This window comes from Rhinolophus ferrumequinum, chromosome 17 (genome assembly GCF_004115265.2).
Source record: "Rhinolophus ferrumequinum isolate MPI-CBG mRhiFer1 chromosome 17, mRhiFer1_v1.p, whole genome shotgun sequence".
NCBI classification, from domain to species: domain Eukaryota; kingdom Metazoa; phylum Chordata; class Mammalia; order Chiroptera; family Rhinolophidae; genus Rhinolophus; species Rhinolophus ferrumequinum.
The window spans coordinates 14,503,398-14,521,806 of NC_046300.1; the positions used below are offsets into that span (position 1 = coordinate 14,503,398).

The following is an 18,409-nucleotide window of genomic DNA, read 5'->3' on the forward strand; positions in this document are numbered from 1 at the left end:
CCCATCCTTCTCCCCAGAGAAAATCATTTTTGTCAGTTTGAAGTATTTCATTCTAGATTGCTTTTTGTGTATTTCTAGATACATGTACAGTTTTACGTGCTTTTGTTTTTACAAAGATAGAATCACGTTGTTTTTACTGTTTTTCAAATTCCTTTTCCCCCTTTTAAAATGTCTTGGAAATTTATATGTCAGTATGTTTCGATCTGATTTAACTTGTTCTTTTCAATTGCCTTGCAGTACTCTCTGGACCTGATGTACCACAATCTAACTGTTTGCCTGCTGACACTTAAGGAAGGTTCCAACTTTTGCTATTGCAAACAATGTAGCTGTCAGTCAGAAAATCCTTGTATAGTTTCTCTGAGCACATATGAGGATATTTCTCTAGGAGAGAAACCCAGAAGTAGAACTGGGGCTTTGTAGGTATGGCCACCATTGCCGATTGGCTGATTCACCACCTATTCCCATTCATTTTCAATCTTCTCCTCTCCTCCTCCCACAACAAAGGCTAAAAAAACGCTGGAAATTGGTTTTGCTTCCAGCTAGGGGTGGCCATGTGACCCAGTTCTAGCCAAGTAAACATCAGCAAAACTATGATGAGTGGTCCCTAGGAATGTTTCTGCTCTCTAGGTAAAAGGGATAGACACGACTGGCACTGTCCCTTTTTCCTGCCCTGAAGGTGGCTGTGGTATTTGGAGGGGTGGCAGCCATGTTACATGAAAGGAAAGCCAAGAGAATCACGGTGATGTCAGCCCTGACATTAGTGAGTTGCTGAACCAAAGCCAGCAGTAGCCACCTCTAGACTGTTATGTGAGAAGAATAAACTCCTATTAGTATAAGCTGCAGTATAAGCCTGGTTTTCTGTTACTTGTAGCTAAATGATTCCGTACTAAATTACTCTCTAAAAAGTCTGTACTCACGAAAGTCTTTAAGAGTATCCATTTCCCAAAACTTTTATTTACTTTGGATGCTGTCAATCATTTAGATGTTTAATCAAGCGGAGGCATGAACGTGTTTCATATGAAGTACAGCATCACGTCATACATTTATTGGGCATTTGGATTTCCTCTTCTATGACTTTCTCATTCATATCACTTGACCACTTTCTACTGTACTGTTTGACTTTTTCTTATTGATTTGTAAGAGTCAATTTCCAGATAGCAAAGCAGACTGAATTAAACTCATGGGAAAATTTGTCTCTGCATCTTCATACCATCAATCAAATCAAACACAATAAGAAATAAATCTTCCATGACAGGCCAGGGTGACAGTGACAGTCATCTCTGAGAGGTGCACCACCGCGTGGCAATGTGTCAACAAGTAATTCAACTCGTGGGAAACACTATAGCTCATGCTTAGCACTTCGTTTGCAAATCTCCACCTAAAGCATGGCTGATGGAATAGGGACACACCGGTGAGCCTGGCAGGCTTCTTAACACATATCATCTCAATTAACCCTCATGTCAAACCCAAGGGGCAGTCGTTATTATTCCTGTTTTACAGAATAAATGATGAAAGCAAACTTTTAAAACCAATAGTTTCTTTCCTACCACAAAAACTTACAACATTTCCAGGCCCCATATTTAAAAACAAAATGTGAGGAGGGTAAGGGGGATCAAATATATGGTGATGGAAGGAGAACTGACTCTGGGTGGTGAACACACAACGTGATATAAGATGATGTATTACAGGATTGTACACCTGAAACCTATGTAACTTTACTAACAATTGTCACCCCCATAAACTTTAATTAAAAAATAAAAAAATAAAAACAAAATAAAAACAAATGATAAGTGTTTACCCGAAACTAAACTTATGTAAAACATATTGTGCTTATCTAAATACATCAACATGCTTAAGCTAGAAGCATTGCTAAACCTGTTTAGTGGTTTATGAATCTGAAGAAGATGTTCCAAAGTTTGGCTCCAAAATTTATTGCCCCACTGTAGTTAAAATTATTTTCATTTTTTAAAGTGAAAAAACTAAATCGAGTAGGACTTTGATGGTTCAGCAAGAAGCTACTAGCTAGCTACCACACCCCAAAGCAAGGAAGTAAAGAATTCCTCTAATCAGTTAACAATCAACCAGTCTGACACTAGAAAGCAAACAAAATAAACTGTTAAAGATGATAAAAGATTGTGGTGAAAAGCAACATAAACAAGTAGCATAGAACATGCACCATCCTAAGTATTTGTACATGGTTTGGATTTTGGATAGATTGACTCTACTTTAAAAAGCCTAGCAGCCAGAGGAAAAGAGAAAACTGGGGAGGCTCCTACTCCTGGAGTCAGGTGGGGGGGCAGCAGAAGGGCTGAGGCCCTGACAAATATTTTCTTGCTTTATATGCCACCCCTCTCCTCACAGAGCTGAGGATTCTCTCTCTGGCAAAGCATCACACAAAGCACTCGATCCACGGTGGGTGACAGCGCAGGCATCAAACCTCCCTGATGTTTTCTACTAAACCCTCCCAGAGGAGGCGCCCCCAGCCCAGAACCTGCAGGCCAGGGCCCCAAGAACTGACAACCCTAAAGCAGAACGACAAGACCACCTAGGTGCTGCCTGTTGGGGCCCCAGGTTTACATGGAGGTTTACTTGGAGCACCCACTTATACAATTTTTAAAAAAGACTTCCCTCATTTAAAACAAATCCAGCACTCAGATGGCAGTGGGGCAGGAGCAACTTTAGCTTCTCCACTTCTCCAGTTTCTCCTGTTTGTGTAACATGGTTATGTCCCCTCCACCAACTTGTAGAATTTTTTAGCCAGTTTGTAAAGCACAGAAAAAAATGCCTGGGAGAGTTTGAATTCTCATCTTACATAAAAGAAAACAAGTCTGCAGACAATGTTTACCGTCTACAAAAGCGCAAACGGGTTGACACATCTCTTATGTGAGGGCACCTCTGGGGCTTTTCTTGCATTTTCCTGGTGGGCTTGTCCAGTGGTCCCTGCTTAGGGAGAGGCAGTGGAGTGTTCTCTTACCCCCGCCCCCCTTCCTTAGAAGGGCTGCACGCCTCACCCCACTGGCACAGCAAGGGTGATAACACATGGAAAGAAATCTTGACTCTTTCCCAAACTGAGTTGTAGCCAGGCCAAGAAAGGGGAGGGGTCCCAGTGGGCTGTTCCTAACCTCTGTCCAGGTATTTGCTGAGCGCATAGCAGGAAGAGAGTCAGGCGAGCTTTAGTCACCAGAACAAAACAAGCCAGATCCCATGGCCCTTCTAAAGGTGTCCAAGCCCCGGGACAGCTCACTGGGGTCAGTAAGCAGGGCACATGAAAGAGGGGGGCACCAAGTCTCAGGGAGGGGCAAAGACAAAAAGAAAAAGAGGAAGAAGAAAAACAGAAGAGGGTGATGGGACCAAAATGTGCTCCAATCAAACCAGGTGCTGCAGCACAGTCCTGGATCTCTGGGAAGGGACACACCTGGCACCCTGAGCCTGTTGGAGCCAGGCACTCAATGGGCCCGGGGAGAACCAGGCCTTGCAGGTACTCCCAACAGACTGGTGTCACTGAGACTGCAAAGAGCCAAGAAGGGAGGTGGCTTAGCCTTGCCTCCCCCCACCCACACTTGCACAACCAACTAAACATACCCAGACACACAGCTTCACTGTCTACTGCACACACCTGCACACACAGGCTCCCGGTCAGGCACACACACACCCTCCCAGGAGATAGATACAACACATTCAACCTGCCAGTTGAGTGGTGTAGACACACAATCTCTCTCTCTCTCTCACACAGACACACACACACACACACACACACACACACACTCCATCAGGAATGAACACACATACAACATCTCTGCAGGCTCACGCTCATGCAGACAAAGGTCTCACACACTCCACAACCTCTCGAGTACACAAAAACCTCTACATAACATACAGACACAAACGCACAGGCCCGTTAGGAAAACATGCACTCACCTGTTAGATGCACGCACACCCGTACAACCTCTCAGTTGGAGAGTGCACACACAAGTTAGTGCACACACACTCATAATCCATCAGGCACAGCCACACACCTCTGTTGCGTGCACACACACCCTTACAACCTCTCTCGTGCATACACAAAACCTACCAGGGCACACGCACTCACAACCTGCCAGGAATACACATCCGCTCACAACTTCTCTGTTGGCGTGAGTGCAAACACCAACTCACAGCCGGCCTGGGTCACCCCACACACTCACAACCTCCTGCTGAGATGCACACAGTCTCACACGCGCTCCACCGGCGCAGGCAAGCTCAGTCTATTTCCGCCCGCACACGCACAGCCTCCCCTGCGGGCGCACCCCGCAGCCCTGCACCCTCGCGGCCGGGCGCACCCCTCCCCCAGGCCGTGCCAGCGCCGGGCAGCAAACTCCGGCGTTGCGGGCTGTGCACACGCGCCCGGCCCGCAGCGGTCCCGCCCGCCCGCGCCCCTCCTCACCTTTCTCGCCCGCGCCCGGCGCCCGACCCTCGTCCTCCTTGGGGTTGGTCACCTGGGTGATGATGGCCGGGCCGTCCATGGGTGCGCGGCGCGGCGGCCGCCCGCCGGCCCGGCCCCCCGCCAGCCAGGCGCGCGGCGCTGAGGGCGCGCGGGGCCGCGGGCCGGGGGGCGCTCGCCGCCGCCGCCGCCTGGGCGCGCCCGCCGCCCAGCCCCACGCTCTGGGAGAGGCGGCCCGGGCCCCCGCCCCAGCTCCCGCCGCCGCCGCCGCCGCCGCCGCCGCTGGGCTCGAGCGGCCGCCGCCTCGTCACCATGAACCCCGGAGCCGCGCCCGGGAGAGCCGCGCACGGGGAGGCGGAGTGGGAGGCCTGGCGCCGCGGGAAGCGGGAGCGGGCGAGGGGGAAGGAGCGAGCGCGGAGCGAGGGTGGGAGGGCGGGAGAGAGGGAGAGAGGGAGGGAAAGAGGGAGGGAGCGAAGGAAAGAAGGAAGGCGGGCGGGTGGGTGTGTCCCGGCCCGGGGACCGGCCTCCGCAGCCGCCGCCAGCGCCGCCGGCCAGCCCCGGGGGGGAGAGGGGTGCGGGGTGAGGAGGAGGAGGTGAGTGTGGGGCGGGAGGCCGTGCGCGCGGGGGTCCTGGGCAGATGAGCGGGGCGCAAGGCTTGGAGTGTAGGGGATCCCAGAGGGGATCTAGTGGTAGATGTGAAGGGCCTGGGGTGTGAGGGATACAGGGAGGAGTGTGGCCGATGAGTCGGGTGAGGGGCGTGGGGCATAAGCAGGGCCCTCGGGGGCGTGCGGGCTGTCGGACCCGGGGGTTGAGGAGGGATCGCATGGCTGCGGGAGTGAGGACGGGCCCTGAGGAAGGCTGTTTACCTGGAGGAGGCAGGAGGAGGAGTATGGGGTAGAGTGTAGGGTGGAGGGAGGCTCCCGTGAGGGTGTCTTGGGGGAGATGCTGGGTGAGGGGAGTCCCGCTGCGGGCACCTAGGAGCCGGGACGTGGGCGCGGAGGGCGCCGGAGTGCGGAGATAGAGGCTGATGAGTGCCGGTTCCTTACACTGAGGCGGTCCAAGGAGGGTTCCGGGCGCTGGTGTGAGAAGAACCCGGGGATGTGGGGAAGGTTCGGAGGGACCCGAGGGAGCGCTGGGTGGCTGAGGGGCCCGGGGTTGAGATGCCCAGAAATGATCGGGGGTCAGGCGGGGGCGTTTGCGGACAGAGCTGAAGGCTCCAGGCGTGGGTGCCGGCAGAACCCCAGGCATATCAGCTTAGGGTCCGAGAGCCCGCGTGCCGTGTCCTCGAGGACCAACCTCCTGGCACGTGGGAGTGTCACCGTCGACGGGGGCCTGGGCAATGGGCATTTCCGGGTGCTCTGCAATGAGGGGGTCGGGGGAGCCGGTCTAGGGCTGAAGAGAAGAAGGGGCCTGTGGCGGGCCGAACTGGGGACGGACTGTGCTTCTGAAGAGCCGCCAGCCACAGTCAGGCCTGGGGCGACGGCCAGAGCGCGAGCATGATGGGAAAGCGTACCCTCAGCCTCGGAGAATCAAAGCCCTTTCGCCCCCGCGCCTCCGCGTTCCAACTTGGAAGTTACACCCGCAGCCTCGTAAATCAGGGGGCGGGGCAAGCGGCGCAGGAGGACGGGTCTGGGGGCGGGTCAGGGGCACTCGCGCGCGCTCTCCACCAATCAGGAGGACTTGGAAGGGCCTGCGGAGCGTGACGTAGTGGGCAAGGTTGAGTGGGCGGACTGTGGCGCCCTGCCTCAGTGCCCTGCCTCGCGGCGCCGTGTTGCGCGCGCATTTCAGGCCTTGTGGGCGCGTCCAGCCTCGTTGTGCCTTAAAGGAGACGAGGCTGACGGGACGTTTCTCGCTCGTCCACATGCCTTGGAACCTGGAGCTGGTTGCAGCCAGGTCGAGTGCTCACGGGGGAACCAGCTAGCACCTCCCAAAATTTAAAGTACAGTTTTGGAAGCGTCTCCGTCGAGGGGTGGCCCACAGACCTGGCTGGTATCCGCCGTAGGTAGAGCCCAGTGACGGTCCAATGTGGATGACAGCGCTGGGACAGGGCTCCTGTGGCCAAGGCAGGTGGGAGAGCACTTCAGGGGAGTAGCTATAAAAGGTAGTTAGGCAAGCAGTGGGTGTTTTGCCTCCAAATCCAGACCTCAAGTGACATCCTGGCTATGTGAGTCTAGGTGGGTCTTGCTGTCATTTGTCTTGGTGTGTGCTCACTCACCGATAGCTGCTCTTCTAAGGGCATGTTTGGAACCCCAGTGAATTGCCTGGGGCAGCTGAGCCATGAAGGTTGAAGTGACGTGCCCCGTTGGAAGGCAACTATGAAGGCAAGCCCTAGTTTAGTCTAGGCTCCAGGACGTGCCCTGCCTAATTCTCCCTAGTACAGACCAGATGAGGGACCCTTGGCACCTAGGACTTCCTTTGTCCCTACTTCTAATGCTCTTCACATTTGTTATGAGCATATGGCTGGCCTAGAGCCTAGTGAATTAAAAATGTTCTCGGAATTTCGTTTTAAACAACCACTGAATTCTAAGGGGTCAGGAAGGGATTTGCCAGAGCTAGTTGTTTGGGGGGAGATATAGTTCCTCATACAGTTTTTAGTACATGACGTTTGACAATTTAAGTTCGAGAACTCATCCTAGAAAAAGTGCTACGTACCTCATTGCTGAATATCACTATGTCGCCTTGGAAGTATGCCCCTTGGGAAGCTCTGCACCAACGCCAGCGCCTAGTCCACCCTCCAAAGCAATTTTGGAACTCTTTTTCTGGAATGGACATCAGCGCTGTCATCATATTACCCTTGATGTCCTAAATGTCATCAAAATGTCTTCCTTTCAATATTTCTTTTATCTTCAGTAAAGAAAGAAGTCACCGGGGGCCAGATCAGATGAATAGGGAGGATGTTCCAATATAGTTACTTGTTTCCTGGCTAAAAACTCCCTCACAGACAGTGCCCTGTGAGCTGGTGCATTGTGATGCCGGGACGTGAATTTTTGGTGAAAAGTTCAGGTTGTCTAATTTTTTCATGCAGCCTTTTCAGCACTGCCAAATAGTAAATTTGGTTAAGTGTTTGTCGAGTTGGTACAAATTCATAATGCATAATCCCTCTGATATCAAAAAAGGTTAGCAACATTGTTGCAGCAAGTTCTCAAACTTGATTGTCAGACCTCATATAACCACAGAGATCAGCATCCCTGCTGCCTGGCTGCTAAAGTGTCCCATTAGCCAGGGCAAGGTGATGGGAGCATTTGGACTCTGATCCACATGCCTGAGGCCTGATTGCTTTTGGGTGGGGGACTTTCAGACGTTCTGCTCACTTAGCTGAGACTGGGACGGAGCTCAGAGCTCGGTACAAGGCTAAAAGAAATGGTTTCCATATATAGAGTTTCTCCTGACTGGTCTTTCCTGTAATAATGACTCCCAAGGGCTCTCTAATAACAATTTTCCCTTACTTGCATCCTCTGCCGTCCTCAACTTCCTGAGATCACCTCCAAAATAAACCTACTTTCACCTAAGTGTTTGTCTCAAGCTCAAGGAATAAAACAGCTCGTTATCTTTGAAATCCTTTTTCCCCTCCATATTCTTGTCATTTAAAGTTTCAATTTATTATTTATTTCATAAATATTAATAGAAATCAAAAGAAAAAATTCACCCACAGTTCTATAACCCTCCTTTAATCAATCTATTTTCCTTTGTTTCTCCCTGACCTTGGCCATATGTTGACATAATTTTATGTAACTATAAAAAAAATGGTTAAAATGAAAAGGTGAGTATTTTTCCAAGTAGTGACAATAATCATTGTAACTACTATTTTAAATGCTTGCATAATACCTCACTGAATGAGTCTTAGATAAGACAGTATCTTGGTTTTACAGATGAAAGAAAGATTCAAGAATTGCTACTGGGACAACTGATTAGCCGTGAGGAGAAAATATATGTTTGCCTCAATCCTTACAGCATATCAAGATGGATCAAATAATTATACAAAATTCACAAATAAATAAGTGAATATACCAGAACAAATACGGGTAAATGCTTTTTCGATCTTGGAACGGAAAGGCCTGACAAAACTCCAGAAATTACAAAGGATAAGATTGATAAATTTGGGTGCATTTGTTCATGCAACATTTGAGTGCCCACTGTGTGCTAGTTTCTAGTCTAAACACAGGATCTGTCTGAAACAGCATTAGGGATCTAAGGGGATCTGGACAGAGCACCAAAATGTTGGCAGAGTCACATTTCCCAAGCTCTTATCAGGTAGTATCCTTGTACCACATGCACTATTTAATGTTTTCTTTAAATAAACTTTTATTTAAATAGGTTTCTTTAAATAAAAAATTAGTGGAATATATATATATGTGTATATATATATATATATATATATATATATATTTTTTTTTTTTTTTTTAAGGACAAGTGGAAAATGTAGGAAGACCATAATTTTAAAAAGGAAGAGTTGTACAGAATGAGGGGGCAGAGCCTGGGATACTGAGGGCAGGGGGACACGGAACTAGGGCTGGCAAGCCTGGTCCTGAGGGTCCTGAGGGTCCAAGGACAGGAGCAGGTAGGAAGATGAGCAGTACTGGTGAGGGCAGTCTGGCCTGGAGTCTCTGGTAGAGACCTGGAGTATAGTTCCAGTGTGGCCGGGGACAACTGGACTGGAAAATGGGGGCAGAGTAGCAAGATTACTCTGAGGGTGAGGGAGAGGCGGCCTTTGACGAAGTAACACTGGGTGTTGAGACCAAAGTGAGGTGGTGATTTGAGGAAAGAGGAACTGGGGAGGGGGCTGTACAGAATGAGTGTCCCAGGTAGAAGGAACAGTAGCATGTTTCCAGGCTTAGAGGCAAAGGAGGGCAGGCGCAGGAAAAGTCCACAATGCCTGGAATGGAAGGCTTTGGTGACGTGGGCTCACATCCAGCAAAGCCTTGTAACTCAGGAAAGGGATCTGGGCTTCACTCTGGGGGCTGTGGGAACGACATATTCAGATATGTGTTTAGAAAGTTTCTACTGACTAACACATTGGGCAGGGGCAGTGCAAGAGGCAGGGCCCCCCACAGAAGATGTTGCATTAATCCAGAAAGGCAAAGGGTGATATTCTCTGGGTTTGCCCTTCCCCTGCCCTGCTCTCCATCTCTGAATCTCTGCCCTGCAGGCTCTGTTCTTGGTCAGCTTTTCTTCTTTGTGGGCATCTCAGTCTCGTGCTTTGTGTGTCTGTTACAAAGTCTTTGTCTCAGCAAGTGCTTTCTGTGTCTGTCTTTCTCTGATCCCAGCTGCCTGTACTTCTAGCTCAATCTTCAGGCCGGTAAATCTCTTGGTGGAAAAGGAGCGGAAGTTGGATCTGGCAGAGATTCCTGGTGGTCAGTCAAGTGGATACAAACCTGAAACCCGCCCACAAGTCTCTCAGGGTCACCTTGGGACCTCCATGAGGTTTCTCCAGGCAGTCGTCCCTCTCTCATACTGTGAACCAGGCACAGTCTGCAATCAGCTTCCAAAAGGCCTGCTCTAGCCTAGGCAGGACAAGCCATGCCCACAGAGGTCCTTTTATTTATTCTCCAGGTATGTATTGGGTGCCTTCAGTGTGCCAGGCTCGGGCCAAGTGCAGTAGACAAAGCACCCTCAAAGGGCTCCCAGCCTAATGGAGGAGGCAGAGGAATAACCAGGGTGGCACAGAGTAGAACTGACTGATTCTGGCAGACAGTCTAGGGAGTCCCCACAGAGAAGATGATGCTAACAAAGTCATTTTCAGAGCCCTTGGTTTCCCGAGTAAGAGGACTTTTCCATCCATCGTGTCCACAGAGAAGGCTGCTTCCTTAAGTCCCAAGACACCTTTGTCTTCCCCACTCAGTTGCCCCAGGACATCATCTCTAAAGGCTCCTCAACAGCCCGTCCTTTTGCCCTCCACACTCTTGCTCCCATGACATCCCAATTTTCTTCCCAAGAGCCCCTCTCCCGTCACATATGGATTCCTCCAACCAAAAGCTTATGTACACTGACAGCTGGCGCTTCCTAGCCATCTTTTCTGTCTGCCCTCAGCCCCAGGGATGCTTTCCATCTGTCCCCACGTGGGACCTACACAAAACATGATTCGCACCTACAGACACTTCACTCCCAAGAATAAGGCCCCCTAATGGGCCAGTGGTCTCGTAGGTATAGCCCGCCCCCTGGTGGCCCCCATGTTGTGAGGTCCTTTTCATGTGCCCCGCTGGATATGGAACCTGGTCTCTCTCCCTGCTGGTTCCCTGGGGTATCCCATAGCCCGAGTGGGCTCAGCTGCGTCCCCCTGCTTCACCTAGCTGTTGGATTTGCACTTCTGTTCCGCTTTCCCAAGGATATTATCAGAAAAGCCCTCCGGAATGTGAAGGCCTGTGTGCTTATATGGAGGGGTGGAGAGCAGGGGTATTGGGGTGAGGTGCCCCACTTGGCAGCTAGTGTTGGAGTAGGGAGTGAAATGGCAGAGTGGCTGCGGACTGCTGGTGATGAAGAAAAGGGCAGTTAGCCAGAGATCCTGAGCAGAGAGAAAAGGGCACCTGGTCTAAAGTTGGTGGTTAGGAAGTGTTTGGCGAATTCGAGAGCAAGTCAGAGTCTGGCCTGAGAGAGACTCTGGGGCCTTGAGGCAGAGATGTTGCATCCTTAAGTTACCCAGAAATCCAAGAAGCCTTCCTGGAGGAGGACACCCCAGTCATTTCTCCTCTACCTCCAAAATTCCAGGCCTGTTCTACATAGAACTTGGAATGAGGGGGACACATCCCTCTGCTCAGGTCTTCCCAGGGAGCCCTGGGTAGGGGGAGGACATGGCCCTACCCTGAAACCCCGTTACAAAGGAAGAGCCACTGGAGCAGAGTGGGCTGGGAAGCCCTAAGTGCCCTCAGCCCACAGGCAAGAGTGGCTTTGGCTCCTGAAGGGGCAGAGAGTCCCAGAGTCGCAGGTTGATTTGGTGACTTTGGAGCCAATGAGCCTATTGCGGTGGGACCCCCCCACTTCCATCCCCCACATGGATTGCCCCTTCAAAGCCTCTCCTATGTCCCAGGGCACCAGGTATCACCTGGCAGGCGAGTGGAACTGCTCTTGCCCAGCTGCTGGTTCCCCAGGCCCTGGGCTCTTGCCCAGCCACAGGTACCCCCTTTATTTCCTGACCTGTGCTTGCAGAGCTGAGGTAGACAGACCCAGACATGCCCACAGTCTGTGAGGTGAGATATTTTCCTGGGCAGGTTTGGTCACAGATGCGTATCTTGGCACAACAAGTACAAGCTCACTTGTACACAGGCTCAAATGTAATACATGCCAGAATACAAGGCACACACATGACAAAGTTGTCTCTGCCCAGGCTGGTTTCCCCTATCTTGTCATTACCTGTTTCTTGCTCCCTTCCCAGCCCTCTGGCCCTCCACACCCCAGCCCTGCCAAGCACTACCCTACCCTTTCATTCCCCTTGAACCCCACCTCCTACCCTCCTGGTCTTCTGGGACCCTCCCTCAGATACAGATCACAAGTGAGAGTGAGGGAGCATCTAGTTTTCTATTTTTCACACAAACTTCTCCGGATGCCTGGGTGGAGAAAGGCTGGGCTGTCTCCTTTGGAACCGGGGGAGAGGAGAACCCAGGGAGAAAAAAAAATCTCAACAAATCAGCCTGTCCCTGACTCCACTCGCCTCCTCCTGCCCCCACACCTCCTTAGTTTACCCCTGGCACACACTCAGTTGCCACGCTCAGGTGTCCCTGCCAAGCCTATCCTTCTATATCACTGACCCACATGCACTGCTAAGGCCAGTTCTCAGGTGAGGCTCTTAACCCCAGAGACCCACCACCGTCTACCCAGTCCTGCTCTGGTGCGAATGTGGCCATGGGTGGCACTCCCTGTGCTCCACACCTGAGTGCTGGGCCGGGGTGGGTGCAGAAGTAGGTGTGTGGAGACCCGGGGACTGACAGGCCCTATCTGCTGAAAGAGGCCGCAGGCTAATGCGTCCTCTCTGGGCCTTGCTTTTCCAGGCAGGAACATGCAGGTACTGGTCTGTCGCCCAGAAGGCTCTGGAATGAGTGCAAACCAGAAGAGGGTGCCTGTCTTGTTCTGAGCTTGAAGATGGGACTGAGCAAGTACATGTCCGGACATTTTGGAATTGTTAAAAATTATTTTTAAAATATTAAAAGCAAAGTGTTTTTGAGAAATGAAGATACTTGCCACATGGATTGGGCTAGGCCTAGAGAGTTCACAAAGCTCCTTAACATTTGCTGTTTCGACGAGTCCCTGATGGCGTTTGGCAGGAGAAATGAAGGTGGGTGGGTGTCCCCCATCCTACTTGCTTACCACATGCCAAGCTTTGACTGGGTACCACATGTCCCCTAGGGTGAGAGACTCCCTTGGATGCAAGGACGGAGACTCTCTTAGGGAAAGACCAGCATGAGGGTCCCAGAACAGGGGTCTCTGCCCCATGCAAGTCCGCACAGGAATCCAATTCATTCCCTGGAGAAACAGTCCTCAGGAATGATGGGGTTCCACTGCTGGAGGAAACGGGATCATTCAGGACCAGGGCCGCACGAGACCGGCACTCCTCTTATTCCAGGATAAGTCATTTGTCATGAATTTGACCCAGCTGTATCTTCCATCTCTGTGGCCCAACCACTTGTCTTCTTGCGAGCAACTTACTAATTTTCATAAGTCTCAGTTTAGATTCTGGGGAGAGAGAGAATCTGTTTGGCTCAGTTCGTTACCATCACTCAAGTTACTACAGTTGTATAAAATATTGCTCCAAAATTTGGTGACTTAAAAATACAACAAAAATATTTATGTGATCTGCAATTTGGGCAGGACATGATAGGAATGGCTCATCTTTGCTTAACATGGTGTCTCCTTAGCCCCTTGAAGACTGAGCTATAATCATTTGAAGGCTCACTTTCTCGCGTCGCAACTGACATTGGCCGTAGGACCAATGTCCTACGTAGCAACCTTTTGGCTGCTGGCTGGAAACCCCACACAGAGTTGTACTAGCCATGCCTTTTATACAGAGGGTGCCAAAAAAATGTATACATATTTTAAGAAAGGAAAAAACTATCAAAATTGTAATACTCAATATATACCGACAACAAAAGATGAATACAAGTCACATTTGACTTCTGCAATTACAAGAGGTGCTCAAAGTGGTTACCATCAGCGTCCAGACACTTCTGATTATGACGAACTACTGCGTGAGCAACGTTGACCAAAGTGTCCACTTGTAGACGTGTTTTTGGCACTCCCGGTACACTATACTCTGTTGTTTCGACGTCTCAGGGCCTTGCTGACTCTGGAGTGGCCGCCCCTCCCAGGCATGGCAAGCTCCTTCCTAGAGACAGTGGCTCTTCCTAGAGACAGACACCCACAGCATGGTGGCTAGGTTGCCGGAGTGAGTATTCTCAGAGGGAGCAAGAGCCCAGGGTGAAACGACATAACATTTTATGGCCCAGTCTTAGAAATTATTCAGTGCCACTTCTACTGCACTCTGTTCACCAAGGCAATCCCAAAGTTCCATCTAGGTTCAGGTGGGGGAGAAAAACTCTACCTCCTGATGGGACATGGCAAGGTGACAGAAGAACATGTGAATAGAAATACTGTGGTGGCCAGTTCTGGAAAGTACAGTTTGCCAAATTATCCTCTCTGGGCAGAGCTCTTCATGCCAAGCCACCTCCTAGGTCAGTGGTTAGGTTGCTCGGATGTCAGATGTCCAATCCCACCCCAGAATTACCCGTGAACCTGAGCAAGAAGAACCCTTGCCCTGGGTCTGGCGCTTTAGAAAGCCATAGTCCAGCCCTTGTCCAGACTCCCCTTTTCTATGACATGAGGAGTTTGCAGGACACAAAGGGCGTGTGACTACCTGAAGTCTGTGCTCCCAGTGGCCCTGTTTTAGAACACACTGGGGGCACCCAGGACCCTGGAATTTCCTATCCAAACAGTTCTGAACCAGCTTCTAAGATCAGCATGTATTTCTTCAGCGGATGTGTTTCTCGAAGGCAGACCTCATCACTGGTGAGGAATGGCCAAAGGGTGGCTGTTATCAGGGTAGGGGGTAGGGAGGGGAGGGGCGGGTGAGCATGCAGCTGACCACATGCGGGGGCATCGGCCTTGCGTGTCAGGGAGAGGAGGGAGGCAGGCTGTGCGCCAGGGACCTAGGCTTGGTCACGCTCCAGAGCAGAACTTCAAGGACTGAGCATTTAAAATTTAACCTGGTCTTCCACCCTTAGGTTTCTTTACGGTTTCCTGGTTTGGATTAGATGGAGTGAAGAAAACCTCACAGCATACAGGGCCTCCATTTGTTCTCTTGCCCCACAAATGTCAGAAGGGGGCCTGCCCTGGTCTAGTTAGCGGGGGAGGGGGTGGTGGTGTTTCCTGAGGTGCAGAATTACTCCCCCCTCCCACCCACTCCCCTGATTGGTGAAGAGTCTGAGGCAGCTGGAGGCGTGTCAAGCGCTATCACAGGACTCTCTGTGAAACAGTGATTAATAATGCCATTTCACAGGTGAGAAAACAGGCTCAGAGAGGTTAAGAGGCTTGCTCAGTCACACAGCTCGAGTTCAGAGCTGACATAGCAATGGATGCCTTCATGTCTGGGGCTCCTTTCTGACCCGGAAGCAGCTGCTTGAGATTCCAGGGCAAGTCATTGGCTGGCATCATGTCCAGATCTTGACTCTGAGTTCCCACCACTGTTGCACACTGTGCCTAAAGGAGGATGGCTCAGAAAATGACTGTGCTTGATTTATTTGAAGAAAATGGCATTGACAGAAATATAGAGAATTCTGGGAGAAACATAATAATAAAACATCCTCGGTCTGAGTGGAGACGTGTTTACCTGGGGTGAGTAACACATGCCCAGGGGCTGAGATGGGCACTTTTTATGTATTCTGGGTACTGAGGCTTGAGACCCACAATTGACTAGATCTGTGATCACCAGGCCCCTATGTTCTCAGGAAGCTAAACTCATAACTCCAGACTGCATATCTGTTGGACCGTTCCAAGAGAGATATGAGGATATGGAGAGAAATAGCAAGAGAGTAAGACACAGCCCCAAAGTTATGTCATATCTGTCATGCCTCTCCTTTGCATATGCTGTTCCCTCTGCCAAGAATGCTGTTCCTTACCCCTCATCTTGAATAACTTCCCAGCCTCCCAAGCCCAGTCATCAGGCAGCTTCTTCCTCTGAGTTTAGTACTCCTGGGCTCTGCTCCCCTTGGTCTTTGGACTTCTTAATCAGGAAGGCGCAATTGCAGATGAGAAGGGAGAGGTGGCATAAACGTCCCCTGGATCAGTCTGCAAACTGATTTAACACATCCTGGCTCTGGCATATTGGGCTGCACCCTCAGATGAGCCCATCCCATATGCTGCACAGGACCCCTGAAGGAGGCCCTGCTACTCACCTGGTTTCTTCTTCCTACTCAGAAAAGCGTGATACGCCAAGAACAACATTTCCTTTTCCAATATGGAAACACACTTTTCTCCTTTCATAACTTAACTTTAAAGGTTCTTTCCCCCCTTTATTTATATAAATACATTTTTTCAACAGTGGGGTTCTGAGAGATTATTAGATACTCCCCTCCTTACTCCGCGCCCTGCTGTGTATGGCTGAGACCAGCAACGAGGAAGCGAAGAAGCAAGATTGTATGTACCTCTCCAAAGGCAGCAAATGAAATGCCGGACTTCCGCCGGGGAAGACTGTCTGAACCACGACTGCTTTTCTTCATCTCTGAGGACTGGGGCTGCGTTTAGATTTAAACTGCTTTACTAGCAAATTGATTATTTATATCAAGGCTGTCTCTGCAGCTTCCTTGTTGGTGCCAAGCTGGTTTAAAAGTTCCAGATGCAGCAAAGCGATCTCCAGCCTTGGCAGTGGTTGTCAGCAAGACCTTACTCAAAATCAACTCCAGAAAATTGGTCTAAACCAGAGACTAAACGCTGGCAGCCCAGGAGGTGAAATCCAGCCCACAGGCCCAGGCTGGTGGCAAGCATGATTTGTTGCTGTCCTTGCTGTTTTTTTTCCTTTTTTGAAAAATTTTTGTTTGTACAGTGTAGACTCTCACAATTTTTTAAAATTATAGACTTACATCAACTTTGCAAGAATAAAGAATTCTCATGTACCCTTCACCCAGAGTCACCAAATGTTAACTTTTTATCCCCCATGTTATTATTATTTGAGCCACTTGAGAATAAGTTGCAGACTTACTTCTAAACAGTTCGGTGAATATTTCCTAAAAAAACACCAAGAATAGTCTCTCATAGAATCACATATAATTATCAAATCAGGAAATTAACATTGATGCAGTATTACTATTAATACCTAGTCTATATACCTTATTCACATCTCACCAACTGACCCCTTCCATGCTTTATAGCGAAAGACAAAATTTATTTTTTCTGGTCCAGGATCCAATTTAGGATTATGTTGTCATTTTCTTTTGTTTCCTTTAATCTAGAACAGTTCCTTGCTCTTTCCCTGCCTTTTATTTATTTATTTTTTTGTAGAGTCTCTCTTAATAGGGGTTTGCCCATTGTTTCCTCATGATTAGACTCAGGTCATGTTTTTTTGGCAGGAATGTTCTGGAAGTGTATCCTTACCAGTGCCTTTTCGGAAGAGGCACATCCTGTTGCTTGTGGCATTATTTATGACATTCACTGTGATCGCTTGGTTAAGGCAGCATCTCTGCGGTTTGTCCACTGTAAAATTTGTCCCTTTGTATAGTCCCTGTCTTATTAAAATGCATTTTATAGGGAGCTACTTTGAGACAGTGTAAATATCCTTATCCTCATCGAATGTTTACCTTCCGGTTTTAGCCTCTGCTGATGATTCTTCCCTGAATCATCTACTTCTATCAGATTTTCCCAGTTTGATCAGTGGGAGTCCGTTCAAGTTAGTTTTTGTGTGCATTTGGCATCTGCCTGTTATTTTTTGAGCTCCTCCTTACTTTCTAGTACAATAATAGTTCCAGGCTCATCGTGCCCTTTCTCCGCACTAGTCCTAAAATAAGTCATTTATCTAAGGAGCCTTCATTCTTTTTGGTGGAAGATGATGTTTATAAACGAAGATCTGGGTGCTGGATGAGCTCATGGCTACTGGGTTGTTACTGATCCTAGGCTTACTCAGTGGACACAGCTATATAAACGTATAGCTATCTGTCTATTGTATATCTGTCTATACATATCTGTCTATACATATACAGCTATACATAGCTGTCTAAATGTATAGCTATGTCTATTGATCTAGCTATCTATGTCAATTTCTCTCTCTACATCTACATCAATCAGTCTATTTCTTTATCAGTCATGCATCTATAGTCAATCTACTAAAACCACGAGTTTGTAGTGATATCTCCCATTTCTATCTAACACCACGTGATTCCCATACTTGTAACTTTATTCTCCAACAGTGAGGAACTGGACGCCCATTATCCAGGATATATTTGTACACTTGGTCTTAGACTACCCAGAAAATAGCTTCAGAATTGCTAACCCATCCATTGCAAAAACCAATCCACTAGGTAGAAGTCAATATTTGTTTACAGTTCTCTTTCGTTCTCCCACCCCAAGACCAAGTTAGGGTCTTTTTTTTCTTTTTTTCTTTTTGGCTGTATTCTAGTTTAGGGATTCCTCCCATTCTTGTTGACTTTTTTTTAAAGGTAAGTGCAATGTTAATAAGGTCCCCAAAATTAGAACTTTACAGAAAGGTGCTCTCCGAGAAGTGTCACTGCCCCATCCTGTGTATCCTCCCCAATCCCACACCACCTCTACCCTGTTTCTACTCTAGTACTTTAAATCATCACTCTCATAAGTTTCTAGTTTATCTTTTCTGTGTCTTGCTTTCTTGTTCTGTACAAATAGCAGACACATGTATACAGTATATTACTGTTTCTCATTTCCTACATAAATGGTAGCATAAAATAGATAACTCATTTCTACCTTTCTTTTTCACTTAGCAATATAGCCAGCAAATCACTCGTTTCAGTTCATAGAGATCTTCCTCATTCTTTTTTGTTTTGT

At 49.0% G+C, this 18,409-nt stretch overlaps 1 protein-coding gene and 1 long non-coding RNA gene across 2 annotated transcripts in view; one reads left to right on the forward strand and one right to left on the reverse strand.

Annotated features, from left to right (window-relative positions):
* CTDSPL (CTD small phosphatase like) overlaps positions 1-4,821 on the reverse strand; it is a 115,032-nt gene extending 110,211 nt beyond the window's left edge. Inside the window, exon 1 of the mRNA XM_033131796.1 lies at positions 4,424-4,821. Within this exon, the coding sequence (XP_032987687.1) occupies positions 4,424-4,502 (79 nt within the window). The 5' untranslated portion in view covers positions 4,503-4,821. The remainder of the gene's footprint in view (positions 1-4,423) is intronic.
* A 4,867-nt stretch (positions 4,822-9,688) lies between these two features.
* On the forward strand, positions 9,689-16,764 carry LOC117036716 (uncharacterized). The gene is made up of 3 exons (XR_004425432.1): positions 9,689-9,970; positions 12,400-12,683; positions 15,942-16,764. It is a non-coding gene; the product is annotated as an uncharacterized LOC117036716 (long non-coding RNA).
* The last annotated feature ends 1,645 nt before the right edge of the window (positions 16,765-18,409 follow it).